The following is a 19,236-nucleotide window of genomic DNA, read 5'->3' as shown; positions in this document are numbered from 1 at the left end:
ATCAAATCACCCCCAAACAAAGGTATGAGCCTAGGTGCACACAAGGAGTACAGTACTCAGATAGTGATACCCGCCATGCTGCAAGAGATAAATCATAATCATTAATGGAATGATATAGAAAGAAAAGAGGACGAAATTGTATCTCCGACACGAAGAACATATCCGTTGGTATCTGTTACAGAGTTATTCTATAAAGTCTAATGAAATCTTTAAAATCAGTAAAACTTCTGATTTTATTACTTCAACTTAATTGCTAAGAACGCAAAGGTGACGGACCAACAGCTTCGTTGTAAATACCCACTTCCGGTCCTTTAATATTGCCAATTGAGAGATAGATATTTCTTTGGCCCAAATCTGCAGATACTGAGTGTAGTTTCGCTACATAATTACAGACAATTCACTTAGGGGAACTGGTATATAATTAATTATTAAGCTCGTAAATGCTCCGATCATACATAAGTTTGTTTCACTTGGTGAGGTCAGCTGCGATAAAAGACTACCCGTTTTGACTTTTATAACGTTGTTTTACAAATTTAAACCTTGTGTTTTGATGAAATTATATATTCAATTTGAATACTTAAACATTCTTTACTACCGTGTAAGTCAAGTTTGGATATGAAAATGCATATTTGCTTGTGTAAAATCCTTGTTACTGGTAGCCAATTACAAACAAGTAAAAGATAAGTCGTATACAGTATCATGTATGTCAACTTCGATGTTATATCTGGGATCTAAATAGCAAGACACTGCAGTTTTGACATTGCAAAACTGATATGCAGCGAAATGTAAAGTTATAAGAGAAAGCTGAGTCATGTGAATTCTTCATGAGACGCATACCGGTAACTTAGCTTGACTAAAGAAAGGAACAAGTCGACAAAAAGAGAATACTTGACCAGATATATCCGGCGCATTTTGTGTCAACCATGTGATATTAATTTAGTACAATTATTGGTTAAAAAAAGAACAAGATCTAGAAAACGATTCATTTCATTCTTAAGGTTCACCAATAATAATAAACTCGGCAAAGGCACAGTTGTTTACCCAAATAATTCATGTTGATATCAAGCGATATCTAATTCTTACTCGGTATGAAACCTAAATCTAGAAAAGCGCGTCAGAGACACGATACTTATAAAGTCTTATTTTCTTTTACTTACCCTGAGTTAATACCGTGGTTGACGGATATTTTGTCATCAATGGTCTCAATAAATATGTGGTCAGTGCTTGGTAGTGACAAGATTTATAACATTAACACTCATTCTAATCTCGTTAAAAAATTAAGAAACTTTTTAAAAACTAAGGTTAAACTTACCCAGTCAAAGTTGAGCTACTCTTTTGGAGTTTCTTTTAGTCATATACATTCTAACGTGTCTACGTATTTTAAAATTCATTTCTGACTTTCGAATGTTAAGGCTGCACATTCATAATAATGACATATCCAGAACATTGCACGAAATCATCAGTGCTATTTCTATTGTATAGCGTGTGAAAACAATGCAGTATAACCAGCTAAATATGCGATGAATTAATTCTACAAAAATTCTCTTTAAACATATGCCAATTTGACAGTTCAATAGAGTAACCAAGAAAACTCACATGTTACAATGGTCATATCCAACTTATAATAATGTGCAACAGTGTTGTACCTATACAATAAAAGGTTAAAAGGGTTAAAATGGTCCAGCGTCGTGCAGCCCATTACACCACCAATCGCTATAGAAACAACAGAAGTGTGGGCATCATCTTGAAAAAATCAAACGGAAATATTGGAAAAACTGAAGGGTCTAGTCCTTCGTGTAGCTCGGTGAATGTGATGAATGTTATGAAATATATTTAATGCGTTTCCCTCAGTTTTAGTTTGTAACCCAAATTTTGTTTTTTGTCCATCGATTTACGAGTTTTGAACAGCGGTATACTACTGTTGCCTTTATTTTTTCAACTCTACCTTGACGTAGACACAGTCATGGTCATCGTCATTATGTATCACCAACTCTTCATGATGTCTTTATTAATGACTTTCTTCCATTTATGCAAAAGCCGTTAGTTATTCATCACATTCGCTCAAAACTTTATTCATTACCCCTTTCAAACTTTCATTCTCTGTTCAATTTATGCTTGGAAACCACTGTTACAAACCCTCATTCAAACCAATCAAAACTTACAGCTATCATTTCGGATATTGCAAGTCACTGGAAAAGATAAAAACGAGATAAGACTTTTTCTTAATCTTTCCAATCAACAACGGTCTTGATGGCGTCAACTTAGGCAATATCCTTCATCTTAAATTAGTTCAGTCGAAAATACCTCCTTATTTCAAAGATCAATCTGTACCAATCGTTTTTTATACCTATACCAAACCAATATCAATAAAAATGTTCAATTACAAACACGTTTTTCTGAATCCTCCTGATTGCACTTGTGCTAGTTCCCATATAATCCGGCTGGTCACGTTTTTACCGGTGACCTCAACAATGTCAATATCATTTCACCTGCGAAATGTGTTATCCAATGGTCCGAAATACCGTGAGCCTTAATCCATCAATTGGAAATACAACTTCAAAATACTGATAACTTCAGTCGAGGACTATGCCAGGCAATGGACTAGTCGCGAAAAGGAAGACGTAGATACTTTTCCGAACGGGTTAATGCTGTATTGTCGTTGATGCAAATCTGAATTAAGAAACAGAATGGGTCTATCAAAACCCATGCTTCGTCAATCCTTAAAGACCCAAATGTTACAAATCACTTGTCCTACCTCTATGAAATATAGGTTGTCTCCGCAGATTAATCCCCAAACAACATCGTTTTTGTTTGCAGAACTCATTAAATCAACTGCTTTAAAAATGAATTAGGTATTGATAATTCACTTGGAAACTCAAAATATACCTTACGACACGTACCAAAGAGGAAATCCTGGATAACCATAGGTTTGTTCTTTGTTCCTTTGGGATTTCAACCAAAGATGAAGAACTGGACCTTCCATCTCTGTATTGGATACCTAAACAACACTGTCCTTACAAACAACAGTATATTGCTGTGCTCCAAGCGCACCACAAAACCTCTTTCTAAATTATTAACATCTATTTTATCATCAATCAAAGCCGGGCTTCAAAGTTATTGTGAAACTGCCTTTTCTAGCAGTGGCGTGAATCAGTTGTGAATACTTAAAAAATCAAGAGATCTTTTAGGGTACATACAATCTAAGACTCTTTTATCTTGCAACAGTATTAAAATATTTAACTTTTTTACACTTTACACAAGTATTTCACATTCCAAACTAAAATTCAAATTGAACGAGTTGGTACTGCTTTATTTCACAAGAAAGAATGGCCAAAGAAGAAACAAGTTTCTTGTCTTTGGAAGGGATAAATCCCAATTATGCAAAGGATAAAAAAAATTCTCTGAAACTGACATTTTAAAGATGCTTGATTACTTGATTGACAACATATTTGTTACGTTTGGAGGACGTGTTTTTCAACAGACTGTCGGCATTTCAATGGGAACCAATCGTGCCCCTCTTCTTAACGACTTGTTTCTTTATTATTACGAGGCTGACTTCATACAGCAACTTCTTAGGAAGAAAGATAAGATAGCAATATCCTTTAACTTTACTTCCGCTTTATAGATGATGTTCTCGCACTTAATAATTTAAAATGTTGTGACTATGTCTCCCAATTGATATGATATTCCCGTGCTTGTATTTCAAATCCTCATTTCCTTGATAGAGGATTGCTGCTCACAAGGAAGCTATTAAACCAAGAGTTTCAAAATGGTGCAGTTGAAATTATCCCTTCGTAAATTTTACGGACGCCGTCACGAGTTGGTTTTGACCGTTATGGAATAATCGTTTTACAGATGATATCGGATATGTTCCTTACGCCGTAACTGCAATCCCCTTCCCTTTTCATGAATATGACCTATTAGACTATTTACCGAGTTTGTAATAACATGAGCAACACGACGTGTGCTGTGTGCTATATGTGGAGCAAGTTCTGCTTACCCATCAAGAGCACTTTCGACCACCCCCAGTTTTTTTGCTTAGTCCTTAGGTTTTCTATGCTGTGTCAAGTGTGCTATTATTTGTCTGTTTGTCTTTTTTCATTTTTAGCCATAACGTTTTCAGTTTTTTTTTTCGATCTATGAGCTTGACTGTCCCTTTGGTATCATGCATACCCTATTTTACAAAGTGGTTAATCCTCTTGTAATTATACATGCGACAATTACCAAACACTGATGTTATCATGAACAACACATACCAAAAAGTTTAAGATATAAACTTCAAATACGTAATTTACTCTAAGAAAATTTACCGTCTCAGCCGTGGTATTTTCCAAGAGGGTGCTTTCGTAACTCTTCTTCTAGTTTGTTCAGTCCCAATTTGCTAAGTATGTCATATGATGGACTAGACATGTAGCGGCGGGGATGATTTCCTTAATACCACCACAGAATCCGGATTAATTCATGCCAGATGAAAGAAATGCAAATGGGTATACCCCTTTTTTCTGTTTTGTAATTTTCTTTATTATATCCTATTATTCTAATTTACTTAATCTTGCTGTATATATAATATATACTTACAGATTGTGGACGAATGAAGAGACAAATCACTTTTTTCCTAATGTTTTTTTCCTTAAAATAAAATGCAAATGCTTTGAAATTATGAATCTATTAACATGTATCCCAATTTCGGTCTCAAAATATCTTCACATGTTAATAGAAACGATGGTTAATAAACCAGTAGAACACTGATTTTGCAATGAAACGTTCATTTTGATCTGGTTATCTCTTTTAAGAATGAACTGTAAATAATTAGGTTTGGTTAAGTCTTTCAGTAATCGTTCAGACCTATATTAAATGTGATACACTTGATGTCTCTTAAGTTATTCTAGAAACAAAATATTTTAAAATCGTAAATCTAAAATAACGTTGAGGAGTTTATAAAATTGAAAAGCACAGGAAGAAAAGTCAAAACGCATCCATTGTTTCATCATACTGTAGTTTATAATTTATCTTGTTTGCTTAAAAAAATCGTAGTCTACTACATTGAGCCCTCACAGATCCTCTTTTATTGAATATTCTATTCTACCAACCCAACAGAACAAGTCACTAAAGTAATTGTTTAAAATAATGTTTGGAGGTCTCATTGTGTGGTTCTTTGTAATTCTAACAAATGGTAATTATGTTAATGACATATCTATACCACATTGATTTAAATTCCAAAGCTGTAATAAACGATTGGACAATTGTCGTTCTGACTTACCTTCATTGAAGCATTTACAAGGATGTAAAATATAATTTTCTATTATCACTAGCATTCTCTTGCTGAATCGGAACATTCTGAGTAATTAAAGAATACAAGATTGAAGATTTCTAGACGTTAAGCGACATTATATAAAAATGTCTTCTAAGGAGTATACAATTGAATGTCGAGACGATATTATCCGTATTCCTGATGAATCTGCAGGGTTGAAATGTGCAAGATCGTGGGGAATAAATATTAAAGGAATGGATGTAAAGGATGAGATTATTAAAGTGTTGTTGATTGAATGGGACAAGAAACATCAACATCCTGGTGGAGGCGGGGTGAGTGATTAAATTGTAGAATGTTGATCAAATCCATTAATTTATTTAGCATCACATAAAAGAGACTTGAAGGCAACTTGGAATCGAGGTTTTAACACTTCTTCAACTTCATGAATCACAAATATATTCATTTTGATTGACGAGGCATGATCAGTTCTGAGGATAAATCCCATAAAGTAGACGGTTATAATGGTTATGAATAGGTTCACCAAAACAATGACAACTCTCGTATTTTTTTTCTAAAAATGCAGAACACGAAGACAACGTGGGATATGCTTGCGTTTTCGTTCCTCATATTTTTTGAATTTGCAACGCATCAGCATATTATTAATCCAAATGACTATATTCATCAACACCTTTTATTAATCAAATGCTTATCGACTTTGAAAAAAAAGTTGCAATTGATAATTGTCCTTTAGCCAGGCAGGTAGATAGTACAGTTCACTATTAGGAATTGCAGCATATAATTTATTATATGATAATTTTTCAACTAAACTACATGAATGGAAGCTTAAATAATAACACGAAATTTTGTTTACGTCGTGAAAAGGGTAGTATTTGTCCTGTATATCCTAAGGTGCCTGAATCGTCCACAATCATCTTTTGATGTGATATCTGGTAATATAGTCCTACGTTTTCCCTACATATGCATTCGTTTCCTTAAAAATGTTTGGGTTTGGTCTTTCCTGACGAAGGTAAATCTAAATAAGTCCGCCAAACCCGTCAATTCATGAAATAATATAGTCATCTACATATTATGATAAGGATGCGCATTAGTGATTTCCTCTTTGTTCTGTGAGTCCAAAACCAGGCAATATATAGGACAGAAACAAAAATGGCAAATAGACAAAGAATATTTTCAAAAAAGAAAGACAAGGATACAAATATTATCATAGAACAATAACACAATTACGGAATGTATCAGTACAGATCCATGTCAAATGAATATCGCCAAAACAGTTCAAACAGTTAAAGACAAATTTAAGTATACTATAACGGGTTATTGAGATGATAAACAAGGTCAGTTCCCAGATTTTATACTCCAAGACCATCGTGTATTATTCGTGAAGTTGATACGGAATATTTATCAACAAGGTCTTGGTACCTTCCGATGAATTTCTCTTTTTTTTTTTAGAAAAAAGGATGCGACATTCTTTACTTACTCATGCTGCATCAAATTTTTGATCAGACACTAAAGAATATTTCAAATCAGTTAAATTCCCTAGCAACCACTGAATATTTATATCCATATGCATAGAACCCATATAGTAATTTGAATAACGCGCTTTATAGTTGATTCATTGATAAACTCATTTATTTCATCAAATTTTCAGGGAGGAATAGTTTTGCATCAAGACTTGCTATACCACAGGGGAAATACAGAGAAATTAATGAAACTATACGACAAAGTTTTAAACTTTTATAAAGATCTGCCAGTCAACTTCCAACAAAACTTGAACAGCATATTTCCAGATGTTGAAAAAACATCAAAGTTCAAGCGTTCAGAGTTATTATCACCTGAATGTTACATTCTTGTTGCAGGTAACTATTGTTTTTCAATCATTTATGAACCGATTCAGTGTTGTATATCATTTATTTAAAGATGTTTTATGATTAGAGATGTATTTACATTTCCTGAAACTCTCTTTATTATTGAAATGCAGCAGACCTACCCATATAGTAATTAGTCAATATGCCATCTGGCAAGGTAATGCTTAACTGTAATAAAATAAAGTATTACCATTTTTACACCTTCAAAGATGTTCTACATGTATAATTAGTTGTTTCATATCTTAATATTATTGTTCGAAAACTGAATCGTATTTGTATACCATTAATTTTAATTATAAATGGTTAAAGATTTATTCGCATTATGATTTTATTAAAATTCTTCCAATCTTCATACTATACAACTCCTAAGTGTTCATGCCCTTCGACAATGTAATTGGATTGAAATAAATTAGGTCGTAAAAAAATCAATTTTAAGTATTTACGCCACATTGCACAATATGCACACCTGGTAAGAATAAATATAGTCATACTTTACAACAAACAAAACTTCAAACGAGATTTAATGTACTTGACAAAATCTTGAACCCATACAAATAATTCTTAAAAAGTCCTAATTCGGTCCCATTTTGACATTTAAAATGTATTTAAACTTAACTATATAAAAGATGAAATAACTACAACACAATACAAATCAATAACACTATTATGTTATCATAAATTACAGTAGAATTTTATTGTTTCGTTCAAAAAATACAACGCAACAGCACCATGAACACATAATCGTCTTTTGAATAAAATAGAGACAGAAAACACCAAACCATAGTGTTGCAAAAAAATAACTTGAATGCTGTTAGTTAACCTATGCAGTAAAAGGGGGACGAAAGATACCAAAGGGACAGTCAAACTCATAAATCTAAAACAAACTGACGACGCCGTAGCTAAAAATGAAAAAGACAAACAGACAAGCAATAGTACACATATCACAACATAGAAAACCAAAGAATAAACAACACGAACCCCACCAAAAACTAGGGATGATCTCAGGTGCTCCGGAAGGGTAAGCAGATCCTGCTTGTAAGAATTTTTATAGTTCTTAGCACCCAATATCCTTGCGTGTAAGAATATAGTTCGCTACCGGTCAAGGTTTATCATGTAAACAACTGTCAGTACGTACAGAAATATGAATTAAAAAGAAAGCAAGCACGATGGCATAGGTCCCGATACCGATTCAACAATATAAAGCATGTAAATACAAGTAACTAAAGAAATGTAGGATTCATAACAAGCTAGAAAGATGTTATTATTCGAACGCCACATGTTGGCGGAATTTCGTAACGTTAAATCGGCAACTGTCAAATTTGCCGGGAACGACGTTACGTTTACTAAAAGGTACTGCCGCGATATTTAACGTTCACAACACTGCCTTTCGTCAAAATAGAATTTCGTCTCGAAATTTAAATAACTACGAAACATTAAATCAATGTATACAATCAAGGAAAATTTAAACAAGCACCTGCTGTCTCAATAGAATATTAAAATTAAGAAAATTGGAATAACCTACCACGATCTATGACACGTATAAATAATGATAAAATTGTACCAACGGCATACAAAACAATATACAATCATCTAAATATCAACAAATGTCTAGTTATATGTCTTTTCAATATAAATAAATGTTTTTTAGAATTTTCTACGTCTTCTTTTTCCAACCACTTCACTATTATTGGTTTGTATCTTTTTGTCCTCTTCTGTTCTTTGCTTCTTCTGTGTCCTCTTCTGTTCTTTTCTCCTCCTGTGTACTCTTCTGCTGCAACCAGTGTAAAGATTGTTGCCAATCTTTAATTTAAAAACAATATCTTTGAATTCTGGATATTAAATAATGACTTAACAACTTTTAAAAGTATCAGAGATTATTATTATTAATAATAATAAATACAGGTAAATGAAATACAATATTCTAAAACGTTTGAATGTGTTTTTCGTGTATGCGAAATTACCTCTTGGAATCTTTTTAGATCTGTTTAAATTCGTTTCGTTATCCGCAAAATCCGGTTTTTATAGTTCTTAGCACGCCTTATCCTTGCGTGTAAGAATATAGTTCACTACCGGTCAAGGTTTATCATGTAAATATCATTTGTGAAACGGTTATTCCATAACGGTCAACCAACTCGTGATGGCGTTTGTAAAATTAACTAAGGGATGATTTCAACTGCACCATTTGGAACTCTTGGTTTTATAGCTTCCTTGTGAGCAGTAACCTCTATCAAGAAAATCATGATAGGGAATGGAAGCACGGGAATATCGTATCAATTGGGAGATATATACCCCGTATACAGGTGCAGCTGGAATGTTGCTACTTAGAAATAGAAAGTTCACAATTGGAAAGCTGGCATCATCTCTTTTGTCGTAAAGTTTTGTTTTTTGTTGGTTTGAACAATGATACAATTTTCCATATTTGAATACTTTTCTAAATATGTACAGCTCTCACAATCTAACATCATCATGATCATCTCGATACCTTAATTTTGTCATTTTCACGAGGTCTTCAATCTGGAGCTTACCATGACGTTTTCAACTAAATCTGCTGAATATGTGCTGATTCGTTGGTTTGTCTAATCTTTAAAAAAAAATGGTAAAATTGGTAGTTCAAATTGGGCTGTGAACTTACTTGTAATCACTGAAGTAGGTACACATCGATTCTTTATCTTTAATCGTTTAGTACATATTTTTGTTAAGTACCAAGGGGTCTTTTCACAAAAAATCGTACGACTAAAATTGATCGTAAGTTACATGTTCATGTTGTATGTGAAATGATTCGCACTCTGATTTATTTTGTTATTGTACAGCAGCTTTTTTGCCAAGGAATGGGTTTAGTTTAAAATCGCCATATCTTTATGTGCTTGTCCAGTACGTGACTTCATTTAGCTGCTGATTGTTTTTCTTAATAATTATTACTTTAGCACAAATCAGTAGATTTCAGGTCATATGATGACTCATAGTTTGTGTCATCATTGTATTGTGTCTTTTTTTTTTTACAATTATGTCTTATCTGTACTCTCTGGATGTATTGGGTATGCAATGTATTGTTGTTAACTTTAAAAACGACAAAATGAATTCGTGTAATAAAATACACAGAAACTTGATCAGCTAGTAAATGGTACTTACAATAATATTCTAAACTAGTACTTACTTTGATCGTTTGTTCTGCGCCTCGAAAATTTCACCGTGTCAAACATACTAAACACCCTGTTTGCATGTAGCGTGCTTAACTGGTAAAGGTAAGCAGTTCATATTTGACAAATGAATTCCATTAATTATGCGTCATCATTTTTAGGTGAAGCAACATCAGGAAAAAGTAGTCTTATAAACTTATTGCTGGAAGCTGATATTCTTCCTACAAGTGGTATTAAATGCACACAAACAGTCTGCGAAATTCGAAAGAGCAAAGATGGTCGAAAGAAGGCAATCTGCTTTGGGGCGAATGGCGGAAAGGAAGTAAAACTAGATCTGAGTACAAAGGATGGACAAGAAAAGTTAAAGAGTAACATTACTTATGAAGACAATTTTGGTGACAATCCTTTCGATAAAATTGAAATATATTGGCCAACTGAAATTATTGAGGTATGTTATAATGTGATAGAGGAATACTAAAGTTATCATTATCATACGATGGGTTAATGAAATTTCATGCTCTATGGAAATGTAGAAACTGCTTATGAAATCAGAAATCATGATAATCACATAAAAAGGAACTCTTGACTGAGTGTATCGGGTGGCTGGAACGTTTAAACGAAAAATATTGTTAGATGATAATTTTTTTAGACCCTAGTTTTATGTAAGTTTATAAGGTCATCATAGATACCAGGATTGAAATTTTTTATTTACGCAAGATGCGCTTTTCGTCTATAAAAGACTCATCAGTGACGCACAAATAAAAAAAATGTTAAAAAGGCTGGATAAAATTCGAAGTTGAAGAGCATTTCATTTCATGTAAACTTATTTGTCTAATGCTGAACATACAATTCTATTAAGAACTGCCCACACGCGCATGTTTAAAGAGTTCTTTCAATTTATGGTTATGAACAAAAAAGAGTCATAGAGGAACCCGATGTTTCCCTGTTTTTAAGTCGGTATGGTATATTTATACATTATGATTGCACCGTGAAAAAGACAATTCATATAGGCATCCATCCCAGATCCCCAGAGTTAAAGGAAGAACTAAACAACATTTGTTTTCAAATTTGACATAACGAGCCCTGTAACGCTTACAATACCCTGGGTATTTTGCTAAGTGTTGAAGGCTGTCAAGTGTCCTGATGTTATTAACGTTCTCATTTTTTCCTCTAGTTGATATTTGTCTCTTTAGAACTCATACCACATCTTCTTATATTTAAACTGTAATCATCGACCATTCAAAAAATCATTCCGGCACTTAATAATTAAGAAAAAAATTATAACGAAAGAACAAAACATTATAACCATAAAACATTATACATGTATTAATAAAACAGAAGTGCAGGCTTAAATAGTTTTGTATTAAATTGGTTTCCTTTTTTTTCTTTCAGGAAGGTCTTGTTATAATAGACACTCCTGGTTTTGGTGAAATCCAGATGCATCAGTCTTTTCAAAAGTACCTTTCAAAGTCATGTGGCTTCATTTATGTTGTAAATACATCAAATGCAGGTGGCGTCCAGAGAGGGAGGGTAAGAAAACTAATAAAAAAAATCCAGGCTTATAATTTGCGCGCCTGGATCATGTCGTCTACAAACGACTCATCAGTGACGCTCGATTAAAAAAACCTGTAATGCCAAAAGAAGTAGAAGAGAAGTTTTAAGTTCTATTAGCTGTTGATGACATAGAGGAGAGGACCAACCATCATTTACTTTTGTAAATGTTAAAACAAACAAACTTGTTGTTGTCTTGAATAAAATGCTTTTGATTGTCCTTTAAATTCAGTTTGAAAGTTATGCATTTTTATACTTTAAACTACACTTCACTTCCTCACAATCTTTACACCCAGAAGTTTTCTTGTTTGATAAAATGATCCTTAGAAAAATGTAATCTCAAATCATACGAAGCCTTTTCCTTTAATGAAAAAGAAAATATGCTTGATACACTTACTGAAACTGTGATATAACAAACATACATTGACCTATAATGGTTTCCTTTTTTAAATTGTTATTTGAATGAAGGGTTGTCTCATTGGCACTCACACAACATCTTCCTATATCTATTTTGTGTATTTTAGCTGAAAGATTTTCTGCGAAATGTGGAAAATACTTTAGACGAAGAATTCAGCCCATCTTCAACATTGTTTGTATGCAATAAATGGGATGTCGTGCCAATTAAGGACCGAGAAGAAATAAAACGAAATATTTTGTACAAACTAGAGCCAATTTTTCAGGGACTTCGAGAGGAACAAATATTCTACTTTTCAACTACAGAGGTATATATCAAAGTGTTAATTTGTTTTACATTTGATTGAGTACTGAAACCAAATCGAACGATATAAATTTATAAATGAGTGGGGAGGAGAAAAACTACGAACATGATTAAAAAATTGGCTAAAACTTGGTCTGTTTATTTTGGTTATCAATATATTTTTAGGCATGTGTTACAGGCAAGTTCTGCTTGTGATGTTAAGGTTTTTGATTTTCAGGAATAATTTTCGTACGTTGTCTCTGAATTTGCAATTGCAATTTTCAAAATAGTTGGTTTCTCTTCTCTGGTCACTCTCAGGATCGTGTCATAGTCGATATTCTTGTCATCATTATTCACGTGTTCGATGATACAAAATGTTGTATATGTCTCAACCATGGCATTTTTTACTTATTGCTGGTTTATATTGCTATATTTTCTACACAATTTCTCCTTTGAGATTCTTTAAAACAATTTAGTCCTTTAGTATTAATTCTAAATTAATGTTTATGTACTGTTAAAAGGAAAAGAGGGTCGAAAGATACCAGAGGGAGAGTCAAACTTATAGATTGAAAATAAACTGACAACGCCATGGCTAAAAATAAAAATAAAAACAGACAAATAATAGTACAAAAGACACAATATAGAAAAATAAAGACTGAGAAACAAAAAAGTCAAAATATGATGCAGAATAAACTGTATCTGTTATATTCTTTATCTCAAGTATGATGGAACAGATTCATTCAACAAAGTCACCAAATTTTGTTTTATTTAGTTAGAGAACATCATCTATATAGAGTATATATAGGATATTGCTAACTTCTGATCTTTCTTCTTAAATGAGTTGTTCTGTTTCGTCCATAAAAAGTGAGTTGATAATGGTATTAATGTATTTTGTAGAATTCATTACAATTGCTTTTCTTACATATAGGCAAAACGGGCATTGGAATACGGAGCCATGGATCCTGCTCATAAAGATTTTATTTCGAAAGGATTACAGAATTTGTTTCCTGCAAGTTTACGACAACAACTCAATTCACATTACTGGTAATGCATACTTATTTCTTTTATCTTATTTAAAGACAGACATTTCTAAATAGTGTAAGTGGATTTTGAATAGGAAAAATTAAAAGCATTATCAAAAACAATATTCTAAAAGTTACAAAGGTATTAACTTTTTTTTAAGTTAATCGACAGGATAATCAAAAGTAATGTTGCATATCAGCAACACGTGCAAAATTATCCATTTGTTTTTAAGACATAAAGATTCCAACTAAGGCTGGGAAATATTATACATTTGGATTTCATTTAGGTCCCTTTTTATCATCTAGCATCTATCCGTTTGGCGAATATATAGCCTCAGCTTTAGTTGACTAAATTTATTTCCGAACAGATTATGCGACGAAGTAGTTATGGTTTAAGGCACTGTCAACGAAATGACTGAACGACTTTGCCTAAGGTTTTGCCGGTATGGCTCATCCTTTACAGCAGAATGCTTAGGTAAAGGTAATATCTTTGCTTATTTGGCTTGCTAGCTGAACCGTGAAGTCATTATTGTGTTAGGTAAACTACCCTCATTAAACATGTCACTAATCTCTGTCTGTACTTGACTACGCCGAAAAGAGGGCAGTATACCTAATCTAATAATGCCTTCGCAGTTCAGCTAACAAGCAAGCTAACCAAACATTCTACCTTAACCTACACAATCAATGCATTCCGCTGTAAACAAAATTGTGTTTTGGTAGATTGTATAACGATAATGCTGTGGTAAAGCACTTCCATAAAAGATAACGACGACGTAATTTTCGTAATTATAGTAAAGAAAAATAATAAAAAAATAAAGGACAATCGCAACCACTAATTTAAATGTTAAAGACTTAAGACAAAAACATTAAAAGTTGAGAGGATAAACATGTTTGTGAGCGGTATTAACGCATTCCTTTAATTTTGGGTTTTAGCTGGTTGTCTCAAATAGTTAAAAGAGCCAATTATACCCTTAAAGTTTCAAAGACCATAGACGCTGTTGACAAACAAGAAATGACGAAACAGATGGCAGAAATCAAACGAAATATGCACGCTTTGGGGGAGAAATCTAAACAAACCATTGACGATCTCAGAAGGGAACTACAGTATGAGATAATGCAGTTGCACAAAACAACAAGTGAAGTTTTAAGGTCACCGAGCATGCGAAGCATATTGAATGACTGGAAACAGGATGAATGTCCACGGCCTGGTAATTATAAGAAGTTAGCAAAGGAAGCAGCTGACAAAATTTCCAGTAAAGTTTCAGCAGAGCTTAATAAATGGGAAAAGGAGCAACGAGTTGTCCACTCACTCAAAGAGAAAATGATAAAGAAATTCAAACGAGATTGCGACCTTCTAGAGGACCAAATTGAAGCTATAGAAGGTAAAGTCTCTGACAAACCATGATTTCTCTTTGTTATATATGTCTATAAAAAACAAGGCATTTTCTAATTCATTTCAATAGTTATTGATTTTCATATATTATGGCTTCGATCATCACTGAGCAGACATTGTCGAAATGCATATCTGGAGCAGCACAAATTGGTACCATAATGTTATTACAAATTATTACAATCTCAAACCATTCTGGGTTCGGGATTGCATGTTAGTTACGTATGCGCGTCACTAATTTTGATATCATATGGTGTTTATCGTTCATGAAATATGTTCGTTGTTCTGCGGTTTTCATGTTTAGCATTGTCATTAAGCGGGAGGTTTGGCATACCAATGAACCAGGTTCAACCCACCATTTTTAAAATGTCCTTTAAGTCAGGTATATGGCAGTTTGTATCAAATAGTTTTGTTAGAATTTGTTTTTGTTGCACTTCGGTGTTCCTTTTAATTCTGTGTATTCCTCTTATAGTTGATGCGATGACCTCGGTTTTGATTTTTAACCCGGATTTGTTTTTTTCTCAATCGATTTATGAATTTTGAACACCGGTTTGCTACTGTTGCCTTTATTTATCAGTGTGTATTGTCATAAATAAGTATTTGTGAAAAGGAATTAAATGATATCGAAATATTATTAACGCATCTAAAAAAAACCAACAAGATTTTTAATTCTTAAAAACCATGAGCATACATTTATAAGCATGCCCTTTATCCACATGTGCTAGTGAGACTAGAATTTTTTTTTATGTATTGATTTGGGGTTGTTGTTGTTGTTTTAGTATGTGGGTTAACTTTGAATTCTTTTGAGGCTGATAATTTTAAAGAAGTCGTTATGAAAAGATAGCAATTTGATTTGATTGTCAATGAGACCTGTCAACGTGGTTGAGTAATTGAGAATCTATAAAAGTGCGTGTAATGAACATCACATCATTATTGTATATTTCATTTTTTTAGTCAAATGTTGTCTTATTCATTCTGAGGTAACATCTTCGCGAAATATATGCCAAAAGTCATGATAGGTAATTAAACAAAAGAGAGGTGAAACATACAAACTCAAATGTTGTTGACGAACTAACTAATTATCACAGCATATTACTTAAAGAAACTACACTCGCATTGTTGCTGAATAATTTTCTCGTTTGAAGGTACTTTTCTTGGAGAACATGATAAAAAGATTGTTAGGGACCTCTACAAATCAATAAAGAAGCAAGCACCTGTCAAAAGTATATGGAAAAAAGCAAAGAGAGATGATGTAGATGAGATCAAAGGCTTAGGCGGAGCTGTAGCAGTCGTGTGTTCAGCAATAGCAGGCAACAAACAATTTAGAGAAAAATTTAAAAGTTACAAAAAAGAAAATAGTACAAAGAAAATGGCTGAAGCAACAGACCTGTTTATTAAATCAATTGTACAAGGAAACGAACTACAAGACAAAATTTCCCACTATCTTAAGAAACTGGTGAAAGGCGTGGATGAGATTGCCAAGAAAATCCCTGAATTTCTTAAAGCAGATAGCCAGCTATTAGAAAAACTGACACACAGTGTAAGAAAGGCAGACGATAACTTGCATACGATGTATCCACAGTTTATTTCCTCAGGTCAGACTATTCAGGGTGAATTGGACTTGTTTTTCGTATATCACATCATGGACATGGACTACAGATTAAGTGACGTCGAATGGGACAGAGATGATCTTTTAGGAAGTGGAGCGTTTGCAGACGTGTTCAAAGGTCAACTTAAACTACCTAACCAGAATGAAAATGTTGCACTGAAATATTGCAAAGATCCATTGTCGGAGAAGGTTATATCAGACATTTTATTAGAAGATAGAACATTAAGGTATTGTCGCTTAGCCAATATAAAAACAATATTAGTTTGATGTTGTTTTAATCTAAATATGGTTTTGATGTCAATTTCAGTTCTGTTTTGTATAATTTTAAAGCATTATAGGGGAAGTATAACTATTCGCGTAAAGGAATCTTTATGAAAACTGAATCGTCGCTTCAATAATGAGAATATATGATATTGCTTTTTTTTATTTTTTCGTTTGTTAGAAAACGATATGAATGATAATTAAATCGTAAAGGAGGCAAGCAACGGCGATTGTCAAAAGAACAAAATGTTACAGATGTACACATTTTAATTTCAGGGAACTACAGCATCCGAATATTATACAATATTATGGATGCACATTACAACAGAGCGGTAAAACCAGGAGAATGGTTCATTGGATTATGATAATGGAATACTGCGATGACACACTGAAAAATAAATTTATTAACCCAGACTACGAAAACCCTGGTAAAGTGGAGATATACTCTGTACAATTAGAACAAATGGAGGAGCTTGCAAGATATGCTGCCCAGATATGTGAAGGACTAGAGTTTCTCCATAAGAAGAAAATGGTTCATCGTGATATGAAATTAGAAAACATTTTGGTAAATTTATTGAAATCTTTAAAATACTGACAATACTAATATAAGAGCAATTTTAAACAATACACATAGTACTAACAGCTCATTTTTTGTTATCACCAGTTTTGGTGAAGATCATGTTGGTCAATCCTTTATTTTCTGTGCAATATTTTGTTGTTTCATGTAAGTGGTTACCCATTCTCAATTCTTGGACCAAGACATTTATTTTGTCACCTTCCTAAATGGGATATTAAAAAGAAAATGTGGTATGATTTCTAGTGAGACAACTCACCTCAAAAGACTAAGACACATACATTAACAGCTATAGGTCACCGTACGGCCATACTTTGCTCTAAGTACTAGTAGTTGAACCTTTGTGACTGATACAACAATCGACAAATGGTATCAAGATTTACCATAAAAGTAGTACTAAGATCTGAAGTATATTTATGAGCCAGTAAATAAAGTAATGTTCAACGAAATTTATATAGTTAAATAAAGTAAATAGTGGAAACATTTTATTACACATGTAATTAAACAAAGAGAGGAAACCATTATATTAAAATTTCAATTTGAACAAAGATATCCTAACAATCATTAAAATACACTTCTATCAAACTGTGAATGCAATCAAATATTCATTTACTGACTTTACATTATCTATCGTCCTTGTAGACGGTGAAAAAAGATGGACATGACGTAGTCAAACTTACCGATGTAGGGTTGACAAAGAGGGAGGATCACATTGGTGGATCAATTCTAGGTTCACCTGTGTATATGGCACCGGAAGTACTGGTTCCGAAAGGAATTTATGACAGAAGAGCAGATATTTATGCACTCGGAATAATGCTTTGGGAGATGTGGTATGGCATCGATGCAGCAGATCATATACAACAACAACTGTATACCTCCCTGGAAAGGGCGGTAGTGGACGAAGGACTGCGACCATCGTTATCATTGAAATATAAACCAGATGAAAATTGGCAAAATCTAATAAAAGCATGCTGGGCTAAAGATCAAAATCTGAGACCCGAAGCTACAGATATAAAAATATTTTTTGAAAAATTTCTACGACATTAGTACAAGGATATAAAAATTGCAATTTGTTCTGAATTATTTTTTGTTTGCGGAGGTAGTGACTATGGCATGTGGTTTGCTATAGCTTAAGGGAAAACACTATTGACGAGCTGATACAGTACATAACTCAATATAAAGGGGCATAGACACTTTTGATAAAATAAATAGTAAAACACTTTGAAATGCATAATATGTAGATTTGAAATTAATAAAAGTGAACAATACTTTCATTATTGACATATAAAATGTCGAAAACATAAATCTTTATATAAAATAATTATAAAACTGAAAGGCAGAAAATACAGAAGAAGAGGAGGATTCTAAAAAAAAAACACAACAAAGAAAGACAAACACCATGGCTTAATATAAAGGCAAAAAATAAAATCATAATTTGAACACAGGAAAGTGAGCAATATCAAATCACCCCCAAACAAAGGTATGAGCCTAGGTGCTCACAAGGAGTACAATACTCAAATAGTGATATCTGCCATGCTGCAAGAGATAAATCATAATCATTAATGGAATGATATAGAAAGAAAAGAGGACGAAATTGTATCTCCGACACGAAGAACATATCCGTTGGTATGTGTTACAGAGTTATTCTATAAAGTCTAATGAAATCTTTAAAATCAGTAAAACTTCTGATTTTATAACTTTAACTTAATTACTAAGAACGCAAAGGTGACGGCCCAACAGCTTCGTTGTAAATACCCACTTCCGTTCCTTTAATATTGCCAATTGAGAAATAAATATTTCTTTTGACCCAAATCTGCAGAAACTGAGTGTAGTTTCGCTACATAATTACAGACAATTCACA

The 19,236-nt window shown here is 33.1% G+C and overlaps 1 protein-coding gene across 1 annotated transcript; it reads left to right on the top strand.

Annotated features, from left to right (window-relative positions):
- Window positions 1-5,301: 5,301 nt before the first annotated feature.
- On the top strand, window positions 5,302-18,643 carry LOC134717028 (uncharacterized). Its single transcript, XM_063579954.1, has 10 exons — window positions 5,302-5,583; window positions 6,918-7,125; window positions 10,433-10,719; window positions 11,664-11,801; window positions 12,347-12,544; window positions 13,448-13,563; window positions 14,475-14,923; window positions 16,077-16,767; window positions 17,078-17,366; window positions 18,018-18,643. The coding sequence occupies exons 1-10, from the start codon at window positions 5,398-5,400 to the stop codon at window positions 18,420-18,422; spliced, it is 2,967 nt and encodes a 988-aa protein (XP_063436024.1). The 5' UTR covers window positions 5,302-5,397; the 3' UTR covers window positions 18,423-18,643.
- Window positions 18,644-19,236: the final 593 nt, after the last annotated feature.

This window comes from Mytilus trossulus, chromosome 1 (assembly GCF_036588685.1).
Source record: "Mytilus trossulus isolate FHL-02 chromosome 1, PNRI_Mtr1.1.1.hap1, whole genome shotgun sequence".
NCBI lineage: Eukaryota > Metazoa > Mollusca > Bivalvia > Mytilida > Mytilidae > Mytilus > Mytilus trossulus.
The sequence above is the reverse complement of the archived record's forward strand: the minus strand, read 5'-3'. Positions and strand labels throughout refer to the sequence as shown.